The following is a 22,980-nucleotide window of genomic DNA, read 5'->3' on the forward strand; positions in this document are numbered from 1 at the left end:
TGTCACGCATTGTCAACGTGATAGCAGACTAATTAATAAAATATAAAAATTCTATTTATTAAAATTAATGAGTTTATATTTTTATCTCTCTCTTTTTCTTTGTTAAATATATTTTTAAAATTTAAAAAATATTGATTACAAAATTAAGCTTTGAATTTAATTTAATTTTGTTTTTTCTCATATCAAAATATAATATGAATAATTTTTATTCAAACCTAAAAACAAAATTAATACAAAGAAAAATAATATTGACAAATTAAAATTAACAATAATAAAAAAATTAACAACAAACATTTATTATAATTATTGAAATATGAAAATTTAATATTTAAAAAATTCGTATATATATAGAAAAACATTTATTACGATACATATTTTTGATTAAGATAAAACTTTTAACGGATAAAAATTTCGAAAAGAAAAAACCCTGTAAGGAAATAAAAAAAACTTTTGGAAATTATTATTACTCAATTAACATCGCTTTTGATCTTTAATACAATCTTCAAATTGATTATTTAAATTTATCAAACTTGCATCAAAGTAAACTCTTGATTTATACGAACAACTAGAAATTTTATCAGATAAAAATTGTTGATGATTGTTGAATTTATTGACAGCCTCGGTGTAAGTCGATTTTAAAATTTTTGTTGCATTTCTAGAGGACTGATGCGATCCCATGCACATGAAAATATCTTCAGGTCGAGGATCGTTATAAAAGCAAGTAGGAAAATGTTTCTTGGCCTCATTATTCTGTAATAAAAAAAATATATTTATGACACATCAAGACTAAATAAACAAATTCATTTTCCATTATTAAATTCAATAATTCTCTATAAATTTTTCAGTCAATAAAATTAAATTTACAATATTGATTACATATAAATTAATTCTCGGTTTTTAAAAATCAGCAGATAAATTAAAACTAGACTTGTATTTATAAAATGTAAAATTTAGATTTAGAAATAATTAAATTATAAATCCTGTTATTTATAAAAAAATTAATAAAATTATTATAAATAATTATTACCTCTAAAGTTACTAGAATTTCCAGATTCAACTTTTCAATTTCAATACATTCGTCACTGTCGATAACAGCGATATTCGTTGCGTTATTCAGTTCAATTTTTGATTGATTAAAACAACATTGAACATTTTTTCTATCAATGCCAGTAATATTATTTACTCGCGAGATATATTTCAATGTAATATTCGAATTCATTGATTGTATAACCAGCCAGTTTGACAAATTGGCGATATTCAACATAATTTTTTGATTAATATATAAATTTTTTAATGTATTATTAACGTTTGTTTTTGAAAATAAATACTTCACAATTGAATTATCCTGTTGTGTAAAAAAAAAATATTTATTATTATTATTTAATAAATTTATTAAAATTATTTTATCATTCATCAAGTATTTTCATATTATTTATTTATTTTTGTCTCACTTTTTTTTTTGGTGCTGTTGGTGGTAAACTTATTCTTGATTTTCGTCTAATTAATTCATCATTATTATTTTTTGCAATCGATATAACTTCATTGGTAGTAGCCATAAAATTTTTTTCAATATTTTTTATTTTTGAAATTAGTACAGAATTATATGAATTCAATAAATCAATAACATTTTCATAACACTCTTTTTGTGTTTCATTTTTAGGGTTTTGATTTTGATCGATACATCTCAATTTATTTTTCAAACCATTATTATTTTCTAAACAATTATCAAATAATGGCATGACTTCTTTCAAAATCTATAATTTGAATAATAAATAAATGAATGAAAATAAATAAATAAAATTTGAGAAAAAAAAAAAAAACTCTTACTGGAATATTTTTTTGGATAAAATCTTCATATTTTAATTGTTCGTCCAGACTAAATTTATTGAGAATTTGTGCTAAATAATTTACTTCCATGACAGTTTGATTTTTTGATAGCTTATTAAAATCGTCAATACTCTTATCATTTTGGTCTTTAAATACATCTGATAAATAATTATATTCTCCATCAATTTTTGCGAAGAGACTAGTGATATTATCATGGTTGATTGTGATTGACAATAAAATTTCTTTTCCAGTTTCATACTTGCCTTCTAAGGTATTTGTTTCGCAACAAATCTGAGGGCAATATTATATATTATATAAAAATAAAAACGACATAATATTAAATTTATAATTTTAAAATAAACATATTGACAATTGTGCAATTATGATTTATAATTTGAATGGAAAAAATTAAACTCACCTGATCCATCGAACAGATCAGTATAAAGGCCACAAGTATTTTTAATTTTAGAAAAGTCATTGTTACCTCGTTGATGTTTCCAATATAATTAAAAAATTTTTTATCAAAAAGAACGACGTCTCTCAACAGTTACAAAATAAAATAGGACACCTCTAATAGCTTTCAAATGATCTTTTAAAGTCCAATCTTGTTTTTCAGAAATATAAAAAAAAACCTGTCACGCATTGTCAACGTGATAGAAGAATAAAATATAAAAATCTATTTCTCAAAATAGAATTATCACTGTATTCGTTGAGTATATATTTTTATTTCTCTCTTTTTCTTTGTTAAATGAATTTTTAAAATAGAAAAAATATTGATTTCAAAATTTAGCTCAATGTTGTCAAGTATATTATTTAAATTTAATATAAATTTTTTTTTCTCAAGGAACTTTCTAATAATAAATAAATACTAATATTAATAACGAAAAAGATATTTTGTTTTATCGAAATACACTATGAATAAATTTCAATTCAAATATAAAAACAAAATTTATACAAAGAAAAATAATATAGACAAACTAAAATTAATAATAAAATAAAAAAATTAACAACAAATATTTATTATAATAATTATTAAAACATGAAAATTTAATATTTAAAAAATTCGTATACATATAGAAAACATATTATTAGGATAAACATTTGTAATTGAGATAAAATTTTTAATAGATACAAATTTCGAAAAGAAAAAATCCTGAAAGGAAATAAAAAAAACTTTTGAAATTTCTGGCTATGTAAAAAATTGAATTACTTGATTAGTTATGGATAAAAAATTTGCAAAAAAAGCTGGCTTATTCTAGAAAACACTAAAAGAATTTTCAGGTATATATTGTTGGTTGAATACACATTCCATTTAGCTTTTGATATTTAATACAACAATCAAATTGATTATTTAAATTTCTCAAACGTTCATCCAAGTAATTTTTTGTATTATACGAGCAACCAATAATTTTACCACATAAAAATTGTTGATTCTTGTTGAATTTATTGACAGCCTCGTTGTAGGTCACTTTTAAAATACTTGGTGCATAGTTAGATGACTGGAGCCCTCCAATGCACTCGAATATATCTTCAAGCCGAGGATCGTTATAAAAGCAAGTAGGAAAATGTTTCTGGGCTTCTTTACTCTGTAATAAAAAAAAATAAATTTGAGACTAAATTAACAAATTCATCTTTCATTATTAAATTCAATAATTATCTATGAAATGGTATTTAAATATTTAAACAAAAAACATTAATAAATAATAATTGATTAATAATATCAATTACATAAAAATTATTTCATTGTGTATAAAAATTAGCAGGTAAATACCTATCTCAATTCATAATTACAAAATGTAAAATTTAAATTAATTAGATATAATAATGAAAATTTATTTACAAATAATATCTCACAAAAAATTTTCAAAATAATATTAAATTGGTATATAATTAATGGAAAAATTAATGAAATTGTTATGAATAATTTTTACCTCAGAAGACACTAGATTTTCCAGATTCAACTTTTCAATTTCAATACATTCGTTACTGTCGTTGACGGCAATATTTTTTGCTTTATCCAATTGAACTTTTGAATAATCAAAACAACATTTAAAATTTTTTTTATCATGTTCATCAATATTATTCACTTTTGAGATATGATTTAATGATATATTCAAACTCAATGATTGTATAACTATCAAATTCATCAAATTAGCTGTATTTAACATATTTTTTTGATTAATATATAAATTTTTTAATGTATCATTACTGCTTGATTTAAAAAATAAATGCTTCACATTTGAATTATTCTGTTTTGTATAAAAAAATAATGATTATTATTAATTAATATATATTTATTAAATTTTTTTTATTATTTATTCATTTTTGTCTTACTTTTTTTAATGGTGCTGTTGATGGTACATTTATGCTTAATTTTTTATTTATTAATTCTTCATTATTATTTTTTGCAATTGATATAATTTCATCGGTAGTAGTTATAAATTTATTTTCAATATCTTTTATTTTTGGAATAAGTATAGTATTATACATATCCAATAGATTTTTAAAATTTTTATAAAATACATTATCTGTTTGATTTTTTGAGATCTGATGCTGATCAATACACCTCAAAGATTTTTTCAATGAATTATAATTTTTTAAACAACTACTAAATAATGGCATTTTTCCTTTGAATGTCTATAATTTTGAAAAATGAAAGAATAAATTAATTAATAAATAAAATTAAAAGAAAAATAATTTATTCTTACGTTGGTATTTTTTTGAACCAAATCTTCATATTTTGATTGTTCATCTAGACTAAATTTATTGAGAATTTGTGCTAAATTATTTACTTCCATGACAGTTTGTTTCTTTAGCTGATCAATAGAATCGTCAATATTTTTATCATTTTGATCATTAAATATATCCGAAAAATGATTATATTCTTCATCAATTTTTGCAAAAATACTGGTGATATTATCATGATGGATTGAGATTGACAATAAAATTTCTCTTCCAGTTTCATACTTGTCTTCCAACGTATTTGTTTCGCAACAAATCTAACGACGATATTGTTGTATAAAAATAAATATAAAATAATATTAAATTTGTAATTGTATTATAAACATATTAACAATTATCGTGCAATCATTATTTATAAATTGAATGAAAAGAATTAAGCTCACCTGATCAATCGAATAAATCAGCATAAATACCACAAGTATTTTTATTATTATAAAAGTCATTGTTACCTGGTCGTTGTTTCCAATCTAACTGAACTTTTTAATTAAAAAGAACGACGTTTTTTGTGTTTTATATATATCAAATGAGAGGGAGTGCTAATAGCTTTCGAATGATCCTCCAAAGTCTAACATCATTTCATGAAATTAAAAATAACCCATCACCCACTGTTCACGTGCTATTAAAATTCGTATAAATAATAATAAATCAATAAAATTTATAAATTTTTAATGACACGTAGCCAGTTCATGATAACAATTTCGTCTATATTTATTTGTTTCGATTCTTCTATTTTAAATTCAACTCAATTCAATTTATTCAATAATTATAGTTTATTACATATTTTATGATTTCTATTACATACATATAGTGTTGCTTCTTCTATTTTAAATAAAAAGTAATGATAAACTAAAACCAAAAAAAAAAAAAAATATATTTCAATTATAATTATTATTGTTATTTTATTTTATTATTTTTAAAAAATCTTACATAATTTTTATATATTTTAAATTAAATTTTTATTGAATTTATTAAAACATATTTTAATTTTTGATAATCGACTTGGTCGAAATTAAAAATTTATGAATAAACAATATGAGAAACAGACTGGCTCGTTTTAGGATTTAGTGGAAGATTTATTGGATGAAAATTATATGCATTATCTGGATCAATACATCCTCTGAACAATCCTTCATTCGCAATACAAGTATTAAATTGATTATTCAAATATCTTAGTCGCTGATCAAAATAATCTCTCGAGTCATAAAAACACTGAAAAATTCTAGCCAATGAAAATCTTTTATTTGAGTTTAATTTAGCCACATTTGCGTTGTAAATAATTTTCAATAATGGGGATGACTTCGAAGGGTTGATCCAGCCCATACATTCGACTATACTTTCTGGTGAAAAATTTTTTTTAAAGCAATCATTAAAAAGTTTTTTCGTCTCGTTACTCTGTAAAAATAATTTGATTAAAATTTAATTTAAAAAAAAAAAAATCTTGATAAATTTTTACCTTTACATTTAAAAGTACCAAGTTATTTAAATGAAACAATTCATTTTCAATACATTTATCACTTTCATTTACAGCGAGACTTTTTAATTTAGCCGATTGAAGTCTTGAATAATTAAAACAACATTGAACTTTTTTTTTATCATCATCATTGATATGAATCATTATCGAGATATGATTTAATGTAAAGTTCAAACCGATCGATTGAATAGCGATCCAATTTTTAATGTCAACTGAGTTTAGCCATCTTGTATGATTGACATATAAATTTTTTAATGTTTCATTAACGATTGTTTCAGAAATCGAATGCTTCATATTTAAATTAGTCTGCTGTGTGAAAAAAAAATATTGATTATTATTATTTAATATATTTATTAAAATCATTTAACTATTTCATTATCAATTCTTTTCTATGTATATTATTTATTTATTTTTATCTTACTTTTGTTGATGATGTTGGTGGTATATTTATGCTTGATTTTCTCTTGATAAATACGACATTATTATTTTTTGCATCAGATAAAATTTTATTTGTAGCAGTCATAAATTTCTTTTCGATATCTTTTATTTTCGAAATGAGTATAGTATTATATTTATCCATTAAATTTTTAATGTTTTCATAAAAGACATGTTCTGTTTTATTTTTAGAGTTTTGATGTTGGTCAATGCATCTCAAAGATTTTTTCAATGAATTATATCTTTTTAAACAATCATTAAATAATGGCATTTTTTCTTTGAATGTCTATAATTTTAAAAAATCAAAGAATAAATAAATAAATAAATAAAATTAGAAGATAATTAATTGGTTCTTACATTGGTATTTGTTTTGATAAAATCTTCATATTTCGATTGTTCATCTATACTAAATTTATTGAGAATTTGTGCTAAATTATTTACTTCCTGGACAGTTTGATTTTTCAACAACTCAATAAAGCCATTTATATCTTTATTTTTTATATCTTTAAATATATTCGATAACTCATCGTATTCTTTATTAATTATCGCAAAAATACTGGTGATATTTTCATGATGAATTGAGATTGACAATAAAATTTCTCTTCCAGTTTCAAACTTGTCTTCTAAATTATTTGTTTCACAATAAATCTAAAGACAATATTGTTATATAAAAATTAATGTAAAATTTATAATTTCAAACTAAACATATTAACCATAACTTTGCAATTATGATTTATAATTTAAATAAAAAAAAATTAAACTCACCTGATCAATTAAATAGATCAGCAAGATGCCTACAAGTATTTTTAATTTTATAAAATTCATTGTTACCTTGTCGTTGTTTCCAATATAACTGAAATCGTTTATCAAAAAGAACAATGTCTCTGAACATTTACATAATAAAATTAGAACAACTTTAATAGATTTAAAATTATCTTCCAAAGTCTAACATAATTTGATGAAATAAAAAAAACCCACCACGCACTGTCCACGTGATATTAATATTCTTACAAATAATAATAAATTGATAAAATTTATTAGTTTTTAATGGCACGTTGGTAGTTCATGATAACAATTTCATCTATTCTTTTTTTTTTTTTTTTAATTTTATAACTTTAATTTTTTATTCATTATTTAAAATAAATGTTACATTATTTTTAAATTTTTAAAATTAAATTTATATTGAATTTATTAAAACATATTTTAATTTTTGATAATCGACTTGGTCGAAATTAAAAAATTATGAATAAACAATATGAGAAACAGACTGGCTTATTTCAGGATTTCTTAGATGCCTTTCTGGTTTAAAATTATATGCATTATCTGGATCAACACATCCTCTGAAAAATCCTTCATTTACAATACAAATATCAAACTGATTATTTAAATATCTTAATCGCTGATCAAAATAATCTCTCGAGTCATAAAAACACTGATAAATTCTAGCCAATGAAAATCTTTTATTTGCGTTTAACTTAGCGACATTTTCGTTGTAAATAATTTTTAATAATGGAGATGAATTAAAGGGGTTAATCCAGCCCATGCATTCGACTATACTTTCTGGTGAAAAATTATTTTCAAAGCAATCATTGAAAATTTTTCTCGTCTCCTTGTCCTATAAAAATAATTTGATTAAAATTTAATTAAAAAATAAATAATCTTGATAAATTTTTACCTTTAAATTTAAAAGTATCAAATTATTCAAATGAAACAATTCATTTTCAATACATTTATCACTTTCATTTACAGCAAGATTTTTTAATTTGGCCAATTGAAGTTTTGAATAATTAAAACAACATTGAATTTTTTTTTTATCCTCATCATTGATATTATTTATTTTTGAGATATGATTTAATGTCAAATTCAAACTGATTGATTGAATAGCGATCCAATTTTTAAATTCAACTGAGTTTAGCCATCTTGTATGATTGACATATAAATTTTTTAAAGTATCATTAACTTGTATTCTCGAAGATAATAAACTCAAATTTCGATTTTTCTATTGAATAAATAAAAATAAATTTTTTATTGTTATTTATTGTATAGTAATTAACATATTATTACAATTTATTTATTTTTGTTTTACCGTTTTTGTCGATGATGTTGATGGTATACTGATGCTTGATTTTCTCTTGATGAATTCATCATTTATAATTTTTTCAATTGACATAGTTTGGTTGATAGTAGCTGTAAAATTATTTTCAGCTACTTTTATTTTCGTAATGAGAATTGAATTATACATGTTAAATGCATTTTTAGTATTCGAGTAACTATTGTCTATTGTATTAAATTTATTTTGAGAGTTTTGATATTGATCAATACATCTTAAAATTTTATTCAATGGATTATTATTTTCAAAACAATTATTAGTTGTTGAAATTTTTTCCTTGAATCCCTGTAATTAAAAAATAACAGCCAACGTAGAAATTACTCAATTAATCAATGAGATCAAAAGAAGAAACAAATTTATTTATACTTGAATATTTTTTCGGATAAAATCTTCATATTTTGATTGTTCATCCAGGCTAATTTTGTTGAGATTATGTGCTTGAATATTTACTTCCGAGCTAATTTGTTTTTTTGATAGCTCAATAAAATTCATAGCACCTTTATCATTTGCATCATTAAATTTATTTGTTAAATCATCATACTCTTCATTGATTTTTGCAAAAATACTGCTGGTATTTTCATGATTGATTGCGATTGACAATAAAATTTCTCTTCCAGTTTCATACTCGCCTTCTAACGTATTTGTTTCGCAATAAATCTAACGGCAATATTGTTGTATAAAAATAAAAATAAAATAATGTAAAATTTATAATTTTAAAATAAACATATTGACAACAATTCTGCATTCATGATTTATAATTTAAATGGAAAAAATTAAACTCACCTGATCAATCAAATGAATCAGCAAGATACCCACAAATATTTTTAATTTTATATAATTCATTGTTGCCTCGTCGTTGTTCCCAATATAACTAAAATGACAATGTGTTTCACCAGTTTTATCAAATAGAGCAGAGCTAATAGCTCTCGTATGATCCTCCAAAGTCTGCCTTTGACTTTGAGATATAAAAAAAAAAAAATCCATCACGTATAACCAGCGTGCTATCGAAATCGAAAAATAAATTTATTTATCATCTTTTCGAAAAAAAAGAAAAAAAAAATCAACTATTACGCGATTATTAATGCTATCAAAATAACTTTTATCTTTTTCAATAACACATTAAGAAAGCGTGTGATGTCAACCTCATTTTTTTTAACATTAATTTTTTAAAATATTAACAATAAACTAATAATAATAAATAAAATCTTGAAATTATTTTCTCATTCTTGTTCATTTGATATTTATTTATCAACTGTTATTAAAAATAAATTCATTTATTATTATTTTCCAACATTCATGATTTTGTTTTTTTAAATAATTAAATTATCATGAAATTTTATTTTTTTTTTGCAAGTAAATCAATATAAGCTGTTGAAATTAAATCATCATCACAAATACCCAATTTAATCATTAAATTTTTCGAAATTTCTTCACCAATTGTGACATCCTCATCGTCTTGTAAAACAACCTGAATAATAAACACAATATCAAGTGTAAATAATGTATCAAATATCAAATAAACAAAACAATCATGACTCAAATAATAATTGTTACCTCAATTTCCATGAAATTTCCTAGATTATCAACTTGATCAATGTGAATTCTCGATTGTCCAACAATATAAAGATGACGAATCTTATCAACAACACCAATGATACCATTTGTCTTCCCCAATATGCCCTTCAATCCATCACATGCCACTTGATCTTCCAATTTAACCATGTTATATTGACTTAGTTTTGGACCTTCAACATCTGGTCGTTCATAAAAAATCAACACACCAGATCCATCCTTGAAATTAAAATTAAATAAAATTATTAAACATCATACTTGATCATTATTATTTATATTTAATTACCTCAAATGATCTCAACTTTAGCCGGCCTTTTGGTACCTCAAAAAATGTATCAGATTGTTTGATTATTGTTGGTCCAGAACCAGATAGACTTTTGGCTCTATCCTCAACTGATTCGCGGTTTTTTAAAACAGCTTTAATCTCAATGTTTCTCATTGTTGTAAAATAGAGTTGGTAATTTTATTTTTTTATTTTGAAGCTTGTTGATGCTTGATGCAGCTTGTTGATCAATCAACGAATCAAAACAAAAACATGTCAGCCATTTTTGGCAAATAACAGCTGATCAGAAAAAAAAAACAAACCAAATGTATTGTTAATTATTAATGTACATTTTTTTTATTAAATATTTTAAAATATTTTGTTGATAATTATTTTGTTTATATACGGATTTAATAATTATTTATAACATTCAAAAAATATTTTAAAAAATTATTTTTACATTGCAGAGTACAGCGCTGTGCTTGTTTCATTTTTAAAACTAAAAAATTAATTTTTTTTTCTCTAGTTGACTCCAGTTCTTTAATGATTTATGTAACCACAGTTTGTTATTGTTTACAAATAAAATCAACTGTCAATGTCGTATGACAACAAATGTTTGTTTATGTTTTTTTTATCACTGACATATTGACAAATAGCTTTATAAATAATGCCACTATTTGCAAATAAATTTTCACCAAAAAAAACACCACAAAGAAAAGTGTCAATATCATTGGCAACAAAAGATTTAAGTCCAAAAAGAATTGAAAAAGAACTTGGTCCTGATATTGGACAAATACGTTTACGACTTGGTGATCAACAAGCAACATTTGATGGTGGTATTTGGATTCCAGGTAATTAGCAAATACTCCAATAATATTAAAAACTTAATTAATAAATGAAAAAAATTTTTTTTAGAATCTGGAAAAATAGCTGGTACATTTAAAGAAAATGAAAAACTAAAAAAAGATATTAAAAAATTAGAAGAAGAAAATAATTTATTAAAATTAAAATACAATTTAATTCTCGATATGGTTAGTATGTTTAAATAATTAAATTACTAATTAATATTAATTAAAATTTTCACCTATTTTTTTTCTCATTTATGATATTATTTTTACAATTGATTTATCTATTTTTTTTTTTTGAATAGGTTACTGAAAAAACAGCTGAAGTACATTTACAACAGAGTGAAATTGATAATCTTCGTAATAAATTATCATTAAAAAAAAAAGTTACAACATAAAAAAGTTAATTTATCTAACAAATAACTGTACATAACATGGCTATTAAAAAATATATATTATCAATTAATCCATTGAATTTTCTGGACATGTTTTTTTAGTATGGCCTTCATTGCCACAAATACCACATTTTCTTTTAGCTCTTGTTCCACCAGCTGCTCCACCACCTCTAGCACCACCTCGTCCTCTTGCTTTTGGTACAGCAAAATTATTAAAACCACCTCCACCACCACCTCCACCAGTTCCACTACCACCAGCATCATTATCATCAGCCCAAACAAAAAATTTACAATTTGTAGAAACACCTTGTGGACAGCCCCAAAATGATCTACCTTTATTTGGTCCATCTTTTCTAACAGTTAATTTACGAGCTGGTTCACCACAAACACATGATGGTGCATCATCACCACCACCACCACCACCACCATTTGTATTTGTTCTATTATTATTATTATAATTGTTGCTATTGTTGTTGTTGTTATTTTGATTCCATGAATTTCCACTTGGTACATCCCAATCATCATTTATTGAATTATTATTTACTCTTGTTGTTGTTCTATTTAATGATGTATTATTTCTTTGACTATTACGATTATTATCAGATGGCTCAGCATCATCCCAAAGAAAAAAATCACAGGCTGAACTTGTTTTTGAACATTTAAAAAATTGTCTACCTGTATTTGGTCCCTCTTTTCTAACTGTTAATTTAATTGCTGGCTCATGACAATTACATAATATATTGTCTTGATTTGTATTACTATTATTACTATTAACTAATGATGATGATGATGACGATGACCATGTTGATTGATTACTAATTTTAGGTCTTTTTGATTCATTAAACATACTAGTATCACTTGGACCCCATTCATCACTTGTTCGTTTGTTATTGTGATTGTTTGTTGGACGTGATGAAGGAAAATTTTGGGTTCTTGTATTATTTCTATTAGTCGTACCAGCCCCACCACCACGAACAGCAGCAGCAGCAGCACCACCACCACGAGCAGCACGATTAGTTGTTGTTGTTGTTGTTTGATGTTGTGATTGTGATGCAACTGTTGTATTATGTGGAGCACTTGAATAACCACTATCTTGTGTACCATTTGTTTTTTTAACAGATTCATTTTTAATACTCATTATTTGATTAAACATATCATCACAACCACCAATACAAGTCTCATAACAATTACCATACATTGGTATAGCACCTGGTCGTATTTTAAATTTTAATTTTTTCGGATTACCAGTACATTTATCACATGTTTCTTGTAATATTTCAATGTCATTTATTGTATCTTGAAACCATATTGAATTTTTACAATCTGGAAAACCCATACAAGCAATATATTTTTTTCCACTATCTTTACGTTCACGTAGTACCATATTTTGTCCACATTTTGGACATTTAAATATTGGTACTTCTTCAGTAGGTGTTATCATTTCAATATTACCATCACCAGTTGGTCTTTCATCTAAATATTCAGCCAATGCTTCATCAATTAAATTAGCACGTTCTAATGCAACTCTAAATACTTCACGATAATTATTAATTTGTGTTGTTAATACATCTGCTGGATTTTTTTGTCCTTGACAAATTAATTTAAGATCATTTTCAAGTTCAGCACGTAAATTTGGTTTGCTCATTTGAAAACCCATATTGTCATAACCCATGACAAGACCAATACCCAATTTACCAGGCATAAAATAAATATTATTTTTTAAACCAACATATTGACGTGATTTAATTGTTTCAATGTGTTCAGCATGTGTTGCATCAGTACCAATACCATGTTTATCCATCAATGATATTAAATCAGCTTCTGTTAATAAATTTGGTGCTGATGTTTGTTCTTCAACCATTTCTATGCTTGTTGGTTTAAATGATTTACCCTCTTCATATATATGAATCTCTTTGGCATTCCATTTTTCATAAATATAAACTTCTAAATAATTTTTAGCAATTATTTGTAAACCATTTGTTGTAAATTTTTCACCAGCAATATCAATATCAACTGTTGTTTCATAACCCTCAGCATTTTTTGATACACAAGCTAAAAAATGACGTACAACAAATTCATATACTTTAGCTTCATTACCTTGTAAATTATTTGTAAATTTTGTTGGATGTATTGGAGGATGTGCTTGATCACTTTTTTTACCAGCACGTGGTGTTATACCATCTTGAAGTACACGTTGTGCATAATTACCCCATGTTTGATGTTCTGTTTGTTGTTGTACAAGTGTTTGTAAATTAAATTCACGTGGAAATATATTTGTCTCAGTACGTGGATAACTAATTAAACCTTGTGTATATAATTTTTCAGCAATTTTCATAGTTTCTTTGGCATTCATACGTAATTTTTTTGAGCCTTGTTTTTCTAATTCAATTGTATCAAGTGGTAATGGACGCCATTTACTTTTTGGTTTACTTATTACTTTTTCAATAATTGCATCTTTTTTTTCATTGACAATGTCATAGTATATTTGACATGGTAATTTTTCAAATAAACGTACACGTGACCAACGAAATTCAACATTAATATTATCATAATTATCTGATACTTTAATTTTCCAGTATGGCTCAGGTTTAAATCTTTCAATTGCCAAGTATCTTTCAACAACAAAACCAAGAGTTGGAAATTGACAGCTACCATAACTAATTAACATGTCAGATAATTTTTGAGGAAATACTTTTTGTAAACGTAAAGTTTGAAATCTAGTAAATGCAGCACCAATTCGTAGATCAAGTTCACTTCTAACATCAACAGCATCACTGATATTTTTTTGTGGTTCATCAAGTGTTTGTATTGCTCTTGTTATTGATGCATTTGTTATTTCAGAAAATTTAGCTCTGTATACTTTAATATTTCTTTTGACAGCTTGACAAACATTTATTATTTCAAAGCCAATATTTTCACCTTCTCTATCACAATCTGTCCATATTATTAATGCATCACATTGACGTATTTCACGTTCTAATGTACGTTTTATTTTTGTAAAATTTTCTGGACATGATTTTGTTACTGGAGCATCAAATAAAGCCAATGGATGACAGCCAGTCCATTTTCTATAAGCACCATTGAATTCATAAGTTAACAAATGTCCAGATACTGATGTCATTGTCATTTTGACATTTTGATTCCATAGTCTCATGTCAAATTCATATATTTTATTGAACTTTGAAAAACCTTCTCTCTATATTGTAAATTAATTATTGTCATTAATTTCATTTTTTTGTTATTTATTGTTAAGATAAAATTTAAAAATTTACTTACTCTTTGACTATTTCCTCGACTCAAAAGTCCAGATATATTTTTAGCTGCATCATTTTTCTCAGCAACATTTAAGACTTTCATGATTTTTTTATTATTGTCAATTGAATTAACACTGTAATTTATATTTTTAATTTTAACATTGTTTGTTAATTTTTTAAATAATAATCTACCAAAATTGGCGGTAAATAATAAAGATTTCATGTGCAATATTATTTGAGGTTAAAAAAAATATTTTCAAAATTACACTTTATCGTTTTATTGATAAAACTATTTGAATTTTTTAATTTAATAAAACAACAGTTAGTTTAGATAAAACAATATATTAAACTATTAATTATCAATATCTTCCCGGTTTTTTTTTATTTTTTATTATTATTGTTTTTTTAATAAACAAGAGAAGCGTTTTTTGAATAGGTTCGCGCAAGCTTCTGCGCACGTGATTACTGTACTAAAAAAAAAAAAATAAATAAATTTATAATAACAATTCAAACGTAATAAAAATTAATTTATTATTTTTTAATATGAACGTTGTTTTTTATTTAATTTAAAGAAAAAAGTTAATTGATTAATTTTATATTATTGATGAGTCAAAATAAATAGAAAGTAGATGACTGCCTTTATTTATTTTTTTCCTATTAATTTCAATTGTTGAACTTATAATGTAATTAAAAAAAAAAATTACAATTAAAATTAAAATGTTGCTAAGTGGTATTGCTAAAGATAATAATAAAACTGATAATTTTATCATTGATCTTAGTCACAGGTGAAAAAAAATTTTTAGAAAAAAAAAGTAAATTAATATTTTTTCTTTATTGAACATGACAACTTATTTATTTTATTATTATTTAATTTATATTAATCAATTATAATTATAAAGATTACGAGATAAACAAAAAATACATAGTATTATTATTAAAATTTTGTATCAACTGATAAATCCAAAATTATTGTTTTTTATTATCAAATGTATTATTGTAAACGTTGACGTTTCATTTGCTACCAATTCCTCTATCAAAATTTTGACTTTTAATTTTATCATTATCATTATTATCAATATTAATATGCGGTTTTAAAGTGTGTGAAATTTTTTCCATTAGTTCTGTATCATCCAGCCATGAACTTGAAAGAACTCTTGGAGCTGTGTAACGATCGTTTGGATTGACCGTTAGCATCTTATCAATCAAATTTTTGGCTTCTACAGATATATTTTTAAATATATCTGGTGTAAAATCATATGTGCCTTCTCTAATCACATCCAAAAGATCTTTATTTCCTCTTTTTGTAAATGGTAGACAGCCACTCAACATAACATACAACATAACACCCAAACTCCATACATCTACTTGACTTGTATACTGTGTTTTTTCTTCGTTTTTCAATATTTCTGGTGCATCATAATATGATGTACTATGAAATTTCTTAATCTTTACTTCATGATTAATCCGTTCTGAGAAACCAAAATCAGTTAATTTGACAAGTGTATATTCATCATTATCTAATAATAATATATTTTCTAGTTTAAGATGACGATGTGTTATTCCTTTGTCATGAAGATACTCAACAGCAGTTGCAATTTGATAGAAATAAAATTTCGTTAGTTTTTCTGATAAACCACCATTTTTGGTAATTCTATCAAATAATTTACCACCTTGCATGAACTCAAGCATGATACAAATTTCAGATTCTGTATTTATTTCATGTACTATTTTAATAACATTTGGATGTTTTAATCCTTTTAATATATCAACTTCATTCATAAAATTATCTTGATAAGCTCTCTCATCTATGCTATTTGTTCTTGAACATTTTAATGCCAATGGACAATAATCAGTTTTTGAATATATTAATGTAACTGGTCCATAAATACCATATCCTAAAACTCTCAAAGCCACGTAATTTTTAGTCAACTCTGGTGTCATATCAACTAAATTTGTACATTCCATGTACTTGAAGACTGTTAAAAATACAAAAAAAAAAACAAATAAAATCATTAATCAATATTATTAAACAATAAATAGATAATTAATTTAATTATAAGAATTACCTTTATAATCAGGTTTGGCAATACTTATTGTATCATAATGAAGTAGTATGCGTTTTTTATCCTTTAGTTTTCTTTTATTGATATATGTACCATTCATACTTTTGTCATAAATAAAAACAACAAAATCACCTTCATAATCAGCTGTTTTATAATTTGTTACTCTTTCACGTTTAATTATAAATTGTGTTTTACTTGTTTGAAGTAATCTTTTTGAATCTGTGTTTTTTTCATTAAATTGTATATCCAAATGTTTCAATCGTCCAGCTGTATATTCATTTTTAATGAGACCTAAATAATAAGCAATATAATTTATAATAATTATTATTATTTATATAATTAACAAAAAAAAAACAACAGACAAATTTATTCGTATTTTTAATTTTTAAATGGAATAGAATGAAATAAAATAAAAAGATCAAACTTACAAAATGAATCAAGTGGCTTTCGATTATTGTTATGATATGGATCATGTTGATCAAGTTGGCTTTGACAACATGGCATAAGTAAAGCCCATGTGTCAAATGAACTTTTATTTGGTAATGATGATGATGATGACTGTGATTGTGATTCATCACCTGGTAGTAGTGTATCAGGTAGACGATCTTCATCATCATTGTTATTAGAATTCAAACCAGTTAGCCTGGTGTCCATTATTTTATAAATAATAATTTAATAAATTTATTACTTTTATGGTATCGGTGTCAATAGTATGTCAGGTAAATAATGGTAAATAATGTACATACAATTCAATGTAAACAAGTCAAGTGGTAACCGTGGCAACGGCCCACTGTAGTCATGTAGCCATTTTTTTCTGAAGGATAAAATGTTTTCTTTTTTAGCGATTGGCGGGTAATCAAAACTTGGCGGGAAATAATTCGAATAGAAAAATACTTTTACTCTTATTTATCTAATTTCAATTTTCAAAGAAAAATATTTATTTGAATTTATTCCAACAAATTTTATTGATATTAAAGTACTTTTTTTATAAACTCAATTCATAAATTATAACTTTATTTCATTTTATTAACAATAATTTATTTAACAAATCATTTATTAAATGTTTAAAATCAAGTTCATTATATGCCAGGTCAGGGTGGTGGTGACCAGAGTATCTGAAGTTTAATTATTATTATAAACAATTTTAATCAAGGAGACGAGTTTTACAATTGATAGGCCAGTAATAGGCTAATAGCTGATGAACAAAATAATAAAAACGAGTCAAATATTGAACAAATTAATTTGCCAAATCAAATGGAACCAAATACAAAAAAATTCAAAAGAAAAAATCAATCAATGTACACTGAATATTTTTTCTTTATTTAACATGAAAATTTATTTATTTTATTATTATTTAATTTATATTAATCAATTATAATTATAAAGATTACGAAATAAACAAAAAATACCTAATATTATTATTAAACTTTTGTATCAACTGATAAATCCAAAATTATTGTTTTATATTATCAAATGTATTACTTATTGTAAACGTTGACGTTTCATTTGCTACCAATTCCTCTATCAAAATTTTGACTTTTAATTTTATCATTATCATTATTATCAATATTAATATGCGGTTTTAAAGTTTGTGAAATTTTTTCCATTAGTTCTGTATCATCCAGCCATGAACTTGCAAGAACTCTTGGAGCTGTGTAACGATCGTTTGGATTGACCGTTAGCATCTTATCAATCAATTTTATTTCTACAGATATATTTTTAAATATATCTGGTGTAAAATCATAAGTACCTTCCCTAATAATATCTCAAAAAGATTTATTTTCTTTTGTAAATGGTAGACGGTTACTTAACATACGATACAATATAACACCCAAACTCCATACATCTACTTGACTTGTATACTGTTGTCTTCTTTCGCTCCTAAATATTTCTGGTGCATCATAATATGACATACCATCAAATTTCTTAATCGTTGCTTCACAATCAATCAGTTTTGAGAAAGCAAGATCAGTTAATTTAACAAGTGTATATTCATCATTATCTAATAATAATATATTTTCTGGTTTAAGATCACGATGTATTATCCCTTTGTCATGAAGATACTCAACAGCAGTTACAATTTGATAGAAATAAAATTTTGTTAAATTTTCTGATAAACCATCATGCTTTATAATTCTATCAAGCAATTTACCACCTTGCATGTATTCAAGCATGACAAAAATATAAGATGGTGTATTTATTGCATGTACCATTTGAATCACATTAGGATGTTTTAATCCTTTTAACATATCAACTTCATTCATAAAAATTTCTTGATAAGCTGTCTCATCTAAGCCATTTTTTCTTATATATTTAAATGCCAATGGACAATAATCAGTTTTTGAATAAATTAATGTAACTGGTCCACAAACACCATATCCTAAAATTCTCAAAGCCACGTAATTTTTGGCCAACTCTGATGGAATATCGACTGGATTTGTTGATTGCAGGTACTCGAAGACTGTTGAAAGTACAAAAAAAAAAAACAAATACAATCACTAATCAATATTATTATACAATAAATAGATAATTAGTTTAATTATAAAAGTTACCTTTATAATTCGGGCTAGCAATACTTATTGTATCATTATGAAGTAGTATGCCTTTATTATTTTTTAGTTTTTTTTTATTAATATATGTACCATTCATACTTTTGTCATAAATAAAAACAACAAAATCACCTTCATAATCAGCTGTTTTATAATTTGTTACTCTTTCACGTTTAATTATAAATTGTGTTTTACTTGTTTGAAGTAATCTTTTTGAATCTGTGTTTTTTTCATTAAATTGTATATCCAAATGTTGAAATCGTCCAGCTGTATATTCATTTTTAATGAGACCTAAATAATAAGCAATATAATTTATAATAATAATTATTTATTTATATAATTAACAAAAAAAAACAACAAACAAATTTATTTGTATTTTTAATTTTTAAATCGAATAAAATTAAAATAAAAAGATGAAACTTACAACATTCATCAAGTTGCCTTTGCCAACATGGTGATAGTATACCCCATGTGTCTTTTGAAATTTCATTTGGTGATGATGATGATGATGACTGTGATTGTAATTCACCACCTGGTAGTAGTGTACGATCATTGTTATTAGAATTTAAATCAGTTAGCCTGGTTTCCATTATTTTATTAATAATAATTTAATAAATTTATTACTTTTATGGTATCGGTGTCAGGTAATGTAAGCAATTCAATGTAAACAAGTCAAGTCGTAACCGTGGCAACGGCCCACTGTAGTCATGTAGCCATTTTTTTCTGAGTGATAAAATGTTTTCTTTTTTACCGATTGGCGGGTAATTGAAATTAATTTTCAAAGAAAAATATTAATTTTAATTTATATAACAAATTTTATTGATATTAAAGTACTTTTTTTTATAAACTTATTTCATAAATTATAACTTTATCTTATTTTATTAACAATACTTTATTTAACAAATCATTTATTAAATGTTAAAAATCAAGTTCATTATATGCCAGGTCAGGGTGGTGGTGACCAACTGACCAGAGTAGATGGAATTTTAAACCAACTGAGGCAGAAAAAAAATCAGTTTTATTGAAATTAAATAACTTTTTGAAAATACCAAATAATTTTGTTAGAACATCACCAACATTTGATCCAGCATTACCTCAAAAAAAAAGGACAACTATCATTTTGTATCAACTAACAAACGACTGAATTATGTGATAAATTAGGAATTGATTATCCATCAGCATTGTTAATACTATTACAAGTTGGAAGTATTGATGAACACAGTACTCATCAGGATTCACAACTTGTATAAATATATAATTAATAAATAATCAAGATACTATTTATCCACGAGAAAACCATGATGATGATGCTTCAATTAACGAGATGAGTTTGACAATTGATGTGTCAGTAATAGACGATAAACAAGATAATAAAAACAAGTCAAATATTGAACCAATTAATTTGCCAAATCAAATGGAACCAAATACAAAAAAATTCAAAAGAAAAAATCAATCAATGTACACTGAATGATTTTTCTTTATTTAACATGACAATTTAGTTATTTTATTATTATTTAATTTATATTAATCAATCATAATTACAAAGATTACAAAATAAACCAAAAATACATTTTCACTTTAACTGAATTGATACTTAAATTATTAACATTTTTTTTAGTTTTGTTTTTGCAAAATTTATCTCAACATGGCACTTATATTTATAATACAATCATAAAATGATTTATAAAAAAATGATTCATCATTTTATTTTTGTTGTGCAAAAATCAATAAAATATTCAACAAAATTTCTGCTGTTTTTATATTATTTTTAACTTGTTATTGTTTATTTATTTTTTTTATCATGTTATTTTTGTGCTCTGGGTGTTGTTTATATTATTATTAAAATTTTGTATGAACTGATAAATCCAAAATTATTATTGTTTATTGTCAAATGTATTATTGTAAATGTTGAAATTTCATTTGCTACCAATTCCTCTATCAAAACTTAGACTTTTAATTTCACTAATAATATATGGTTTTAAAGTTTTTGAAACTGTTATCATTAGTTCTTTATCATCCAGCCATGAACTTGCAAGAACGTGTGGAGCTGAGTAACGATCTTTTGGATTAACAATTAGCATTTTATCAATTAAACGTTTTGCTGCTTCAGATACATTTTTAAATCTATCTGGTGTAAAATCATATGTGCCTTCCCTAATCACATCCAAAAGATCTTTATTTCCTCTTTTTGTAAATGGTAGACAGCCACTCAACATAACATACAACATAACACCCAAACTCCATACATCGAATCGGCTCGTATACTGTCCTTTTTCTATGCTTCTAAATATTTCTGGTGCAACATAATATGATGTTCCATTAAATTTCTTAATCATTATTTTATGATCAACCAGTTTTGAGAAAGCAAGATCAGTTACTTTAACAAGTGTATATTCATCGTTATCTAGTAATAATATATTTTCTGGTTTAAGATCACGATGTGTTATTCCTTTGCCATGAAGATACTCAACAGCAGTTGCAATTTGATAGAAATAAAATTTTGTTAATTTTTCTGATAAACCAACATTTTTTTTAATTCTATCATGTAATTCACCACCTTGCATGTATTCAAGCATGATAAAAATATTAGATGGTGTATTTATTGCATGTACCATTTGATGTATTTGGATGTTTAAATCCTTTTAATATATCAGCTTCACTCATAAAACTATTTTGATGAGCCATCTTATAAAAGCTATTTTTTTTAATACATTTTAATGCCAATGGACAATAATCAGTTTTTGAATAAATTAATTTGACTGGTCCACAAATACCATGTCCTAAAGTCTCAAAGCCACGTAATTTTTAGCCAACTCTGATGGAATCTCAACTAAATTTTTTGTTTGCACGTACTGAAGACTGTTGAAAATATAAAGAAACAAATAAATTATTAATCAATATTACTATACAATAAATAGATAATTAATTTAATTATAAAATTACCTTCATAACCTAGCAATACTTATTGTATCATTATGATGGAGTATGCCTTTTTATTTTTAGTTTTGAATTATTAATAAATGTACCATTTGTACTTTTGTCATAAATAAACAACAAAATCACACTTCATTAATCAGCTGTTTCATAATTTGTTACTCTTTCACGTTTAATTATAAATTGTGTTTTACTTGTTTGAAGTAATCTTTTTGAATCTGTATTGTCTTTATTAAATTGTATATCCACATGTTTCCAATCGTCCAGCTTTATATTCATTTTCGTCAAACCTTAATAATAAACCATAAAATTTATCATTATTATATCATTTATATAATTGCAAAAACAACAGACAAATTTATTCGTACTTTTAATTTTTTAAATGGAATAGAATAAAATAAAATAACAAGATCAAACGCTTATATTTTAAGTGGCTTTCGATTGTTGTTATGATGTTCATCAAGTTGCCTTTGACAACATGGGGTACAAGTATACCCATGTGCCTTGATATTTTTATTTAG

General features: G+C 24.4%; 7 protein-coding genes across 7 annotated transcripts; 1 reads left to right on the forward strand and 6 right to left on the reverse strand.

Annotated features, from left to right (window-relative positions):
• Positions 1-7,715: 7,715 nt before the first annotated feature.
• Positions 7,716-9,569, reverse strand: LOC122851145. Its single transcript, XM_044150195.1, has 5 exons — positions 9,369-9,569; positions 8,952-9,242; positions 8,562-8,870; positions 8,345-8,474; positions 7,716-7,825 (listed from the first exon to the last, which is right to left on the reverse strand). The coding sequence occupies exons 1-5, from the start codon at positions 9,567-9,569 to the stop codon at positions 7,716-7,718; spliced, it is 1,041 nt and encodes a 346-aa protein (XP_044006130.1).
• Positions 9,570-9,921: 352 nt separating this feature from the next.
• Positions 9,922-10,718, reverse strand: LOC122853482. The gene is made up of 3 exons (XM_044153979.1): positions 10,444-10,718; positions 10,140-10,376; positions 9,922-10,053 (listed from the first exon to the last, which is right to left on the reverse strand). The coding sequence occupies exons 1-3, from the start codon at positions 10,594-10,596 to the stop codon at positions 9,922-9,924; spliced, it is 522 nt and encodes a 173-aa protein (XP_044009914.1). The 5' UTR covers positions 10,597-10,718.
• A 237-nt stretch (positions 10,719-10,955) lies between these two features.
• LOC122853484 (protein chibby homolog 1-like) lies at positions 10,956-11,678 on the forward strand. Its single transcript, XM_044153982.1, has 3 exons — positions 10,956-11,270; positions 11,335-11,450; positions 11,570-11,678. The coding sequence occupies exons 1-3, from the start codon at positions 11,087-11,089 to the stop codon at positions 11,660-11,662; spliced, it is 393 nt and encodes a 130-aa protein (XP_044009917.1). The 5' UTR covers positions 10,956-11,086; the 3' UTR covers positions 11,663-11,678.
• A 48-nt stretch (positions 11,679-11,726) lies between these two features.
• Positions 11,727-15,085, reverse strand: LOC122853483 (DNA topoisomerase 3-alpha-like). Its single transcript, XM_044153980.1, has 2 exons — positions 14,936-15,085; positions 11,727-14,855 (listed from the first exon to the last, which is right to left on the reverse strand). The coding sequence occupies exons 1-2, from the start codon at positions 15,014-15,016 to the stop codon at positions 11,727-11,729; spliced, it is 3,210 nt and encodes a 1,069-aa protein (XP_044009915.1). The 5' UTR covers positions 15,017-15,085.
• An 839-nt stretch (positions 15,086-15,924) lies between these two features.
• Positions 15,925-17,695, reverse strand: LOC122853485 (ovarian-specific serine/threonine-protein kinase Lok-like). The gene is made up of 3 exons (XM_044153983.1): positions 17,405-17,695; positions 16,980-17,267; positions 15,925-16,889 (listed from the first exon to the last, which is right to left on the reverse strand). The coding sequence occupies exons 1-3, from the start codon at positions 17,628-17,630 to the stop codon at positions 15,925-15,927; spliced, it is 1,479 nt and encodes a 492-aa protein (XP_044009918.1). The 5' UTR covers positions 17,631-17,695.
• A 1,047-nt stretch (positions 17,696-18,742) lies between these two features.
• On the reverse strand, positions 18,743-20,115 carry LOC122851146 (ovarian-specific serine/threonine-protein kinase Lok-like). The gene is made up of 3 exons (XM_044150196.1): positions 19,950-20,115; positions 19,529-19,816; positions 18,743-19,437 (listed from the first exon to the last, which is right to left on the reverse strand). The coding sequence occupies exons 1-3, from the start codon at positions 20,113-20,115 to the stop codon at positions 18,743-18,745; spliced, it is 1,149 nt and encodes a 382-aa protein (XP_044006131.1).
• A 1,289-nt stretch (positions 20,116-21,404) lies between these two features.
• On the reverse strand, positions 21,405-22,140 carry LOC122851147 (ovarian-specific serine/threonine-protein kinase Lok-like). The gene has a single exon (XM_044150197.1). It carries the CDS (start codon positions 22,138-22,140, stop codon positions 21,442-21,444), a length of 699 nt encoding a protein of 232 aa, XP_044006132.1. The 3' UTR covers positions 21,405-21,441.
• Positions 22,141-22,980: the final 840 nt, after the last annotated feature.

Source organism: Aphidius gifuensis, linkage group LG3, assembly GCF_014905175.1.
Source record: "Aphidius gifuensis isolate YNYX2018 linkage group LG3, ASM1490517v1, whole genome shotgun sequence".
In the NCBI taxonomy this organism is placed as follows: Eukaryota; Metazoa; Arthropoda; class Insecta; order Hymenoptera; family Braconidae; genus Aphidius; species Aphidius gifuensis.

Excerpts from the sequence above, each read along its gene's own strand:
- LOC122853485 (XM_044153983.1), bottom strand. The coding sequence starts at position 17,630 with ATGGACACCAGGCTAACTGGTTTGAATTCTAATAACAATGATGATGAA. Across the intron at positions 17,268-17,404 it reads AAAGCCACTTGATTCATTTT|GTCTCATTAAAAATGAATAT; the intron begins GTAAGTTTGATC and ends CTTATTATTTAG. Across the intron at positions 16,890-16,979 it reads TGCCAAACCTGATTATAAAG|TCTTCAAGTACATGGAATGT; the intron begins GTAATTCTTATA and ends TATTTTTAACAG.
- LOC122851145 (XM_044150195.1), bottom strand. The coding sequence starts at position 9,569 with ATGGATTTTTTTTTTTTTATATCTCAAAGTCAAAGGCAGACTTTGGAG. Across the intron at positions 9,243-9,368 it reads TGATTCATTTGATTGATCAG|ATTTATTGCGAAACAAATAC; the intron begins GTGAGTTTAATT and ends TATTGCCGTTAG. Across the intron at positions 7,826-8,344 it reads GATCGCTATTCAATCAATCA|GATTTTTCAGAGGATGTGTT; the intron begins GTTTGAATTTGA and ends TTGTAAATGAAG.
- LOC122851146 (XM_044150196.1), bottom strand. The coding sequence starts at position 20,115 with ATGGAAACCAGGCTAACTGATTTAAATTCTAATAACAATGATCGTACA. Across the intron at positions 19,817-19,949 it reads AAGGCAACTTGATGAATGTT|GTCTCATTAAAAATGAATAT; the intron begins GTAAGTTTCATC and ends CTTATTATTTAG. Across the intron at positions 19,438-19,528 it reads TGCTAGCCCGAATTATAAAG|TCTTCGAGTACCTGCAATCA; the intron begins GTAACTTTTATA and ends TACTTTCAACAG.
- LOC122851147 (XM_044150197.1), bottom strand. The coding sequence starts at position 22,140 with ATGGTACATGCAATAAATACACCATCTAATATTTTTATCATGCTTGAA.
- LOC122853483 (XM_044153980.1), bottom strand. The coding sequence starts at position 15,016 with ATGAAAGTCTTAAATGTTGCTGAGAAAAATGATGCAGCTAAAAATATA. Across the intron at positions 14,856-14,935 it reads GTCGAGGAAATAGTCAAAGA|AGAGAAGGTTTTTCAAAGTT; the intron begins GTAAGTAAATTT and ends TTTACAATATAG.
- LOC122853484 (XM_044153982.1), top strand. The coding sequence starts at position 11,087 with ATGCCACTATTTGCAAATAAATTTTCACCAAAAAAAACACCACAAAGA. Across the intron at positions 11,271-11,334 it reads TGGTGGTATTTGGATTCCAG|AATCTGGAAAAATAGCTGGT; the intron begins GTAATTAGCAAA and ends AATTTTTTTTAG. Across the intron at positions 11,451-11,569 it reads ACAATTTAATTCTCGATATG|GTTACTGAAAAAACAGCTGA; the intron begins GTTAGTATGTTT and ends TTTTTTGAATAG.
- LOC122853482 (XM_044153979.1), bottom strand. The coding sequence starts at position 10,596 with ATGAGAAACATTGAGATTAAAGCTGTTTTAAAAAACCGCGAATCAGTT. Across the intron at positions 10,377-10,443 it reads TAAAGTTGAGATCATTTGAG|GATGGATCTGGTGTGTTGAT; the intron begins GTAATTAAATAT and ends TTTAATTTCAAG. Across the intron at positions 10,054-10,139 it reads GAAATTTCATGGAAATTGAG|GTTGTTTTACAAGACGATGA; the intron begins GTAACAATTATT and ends TTTATTATTCAG.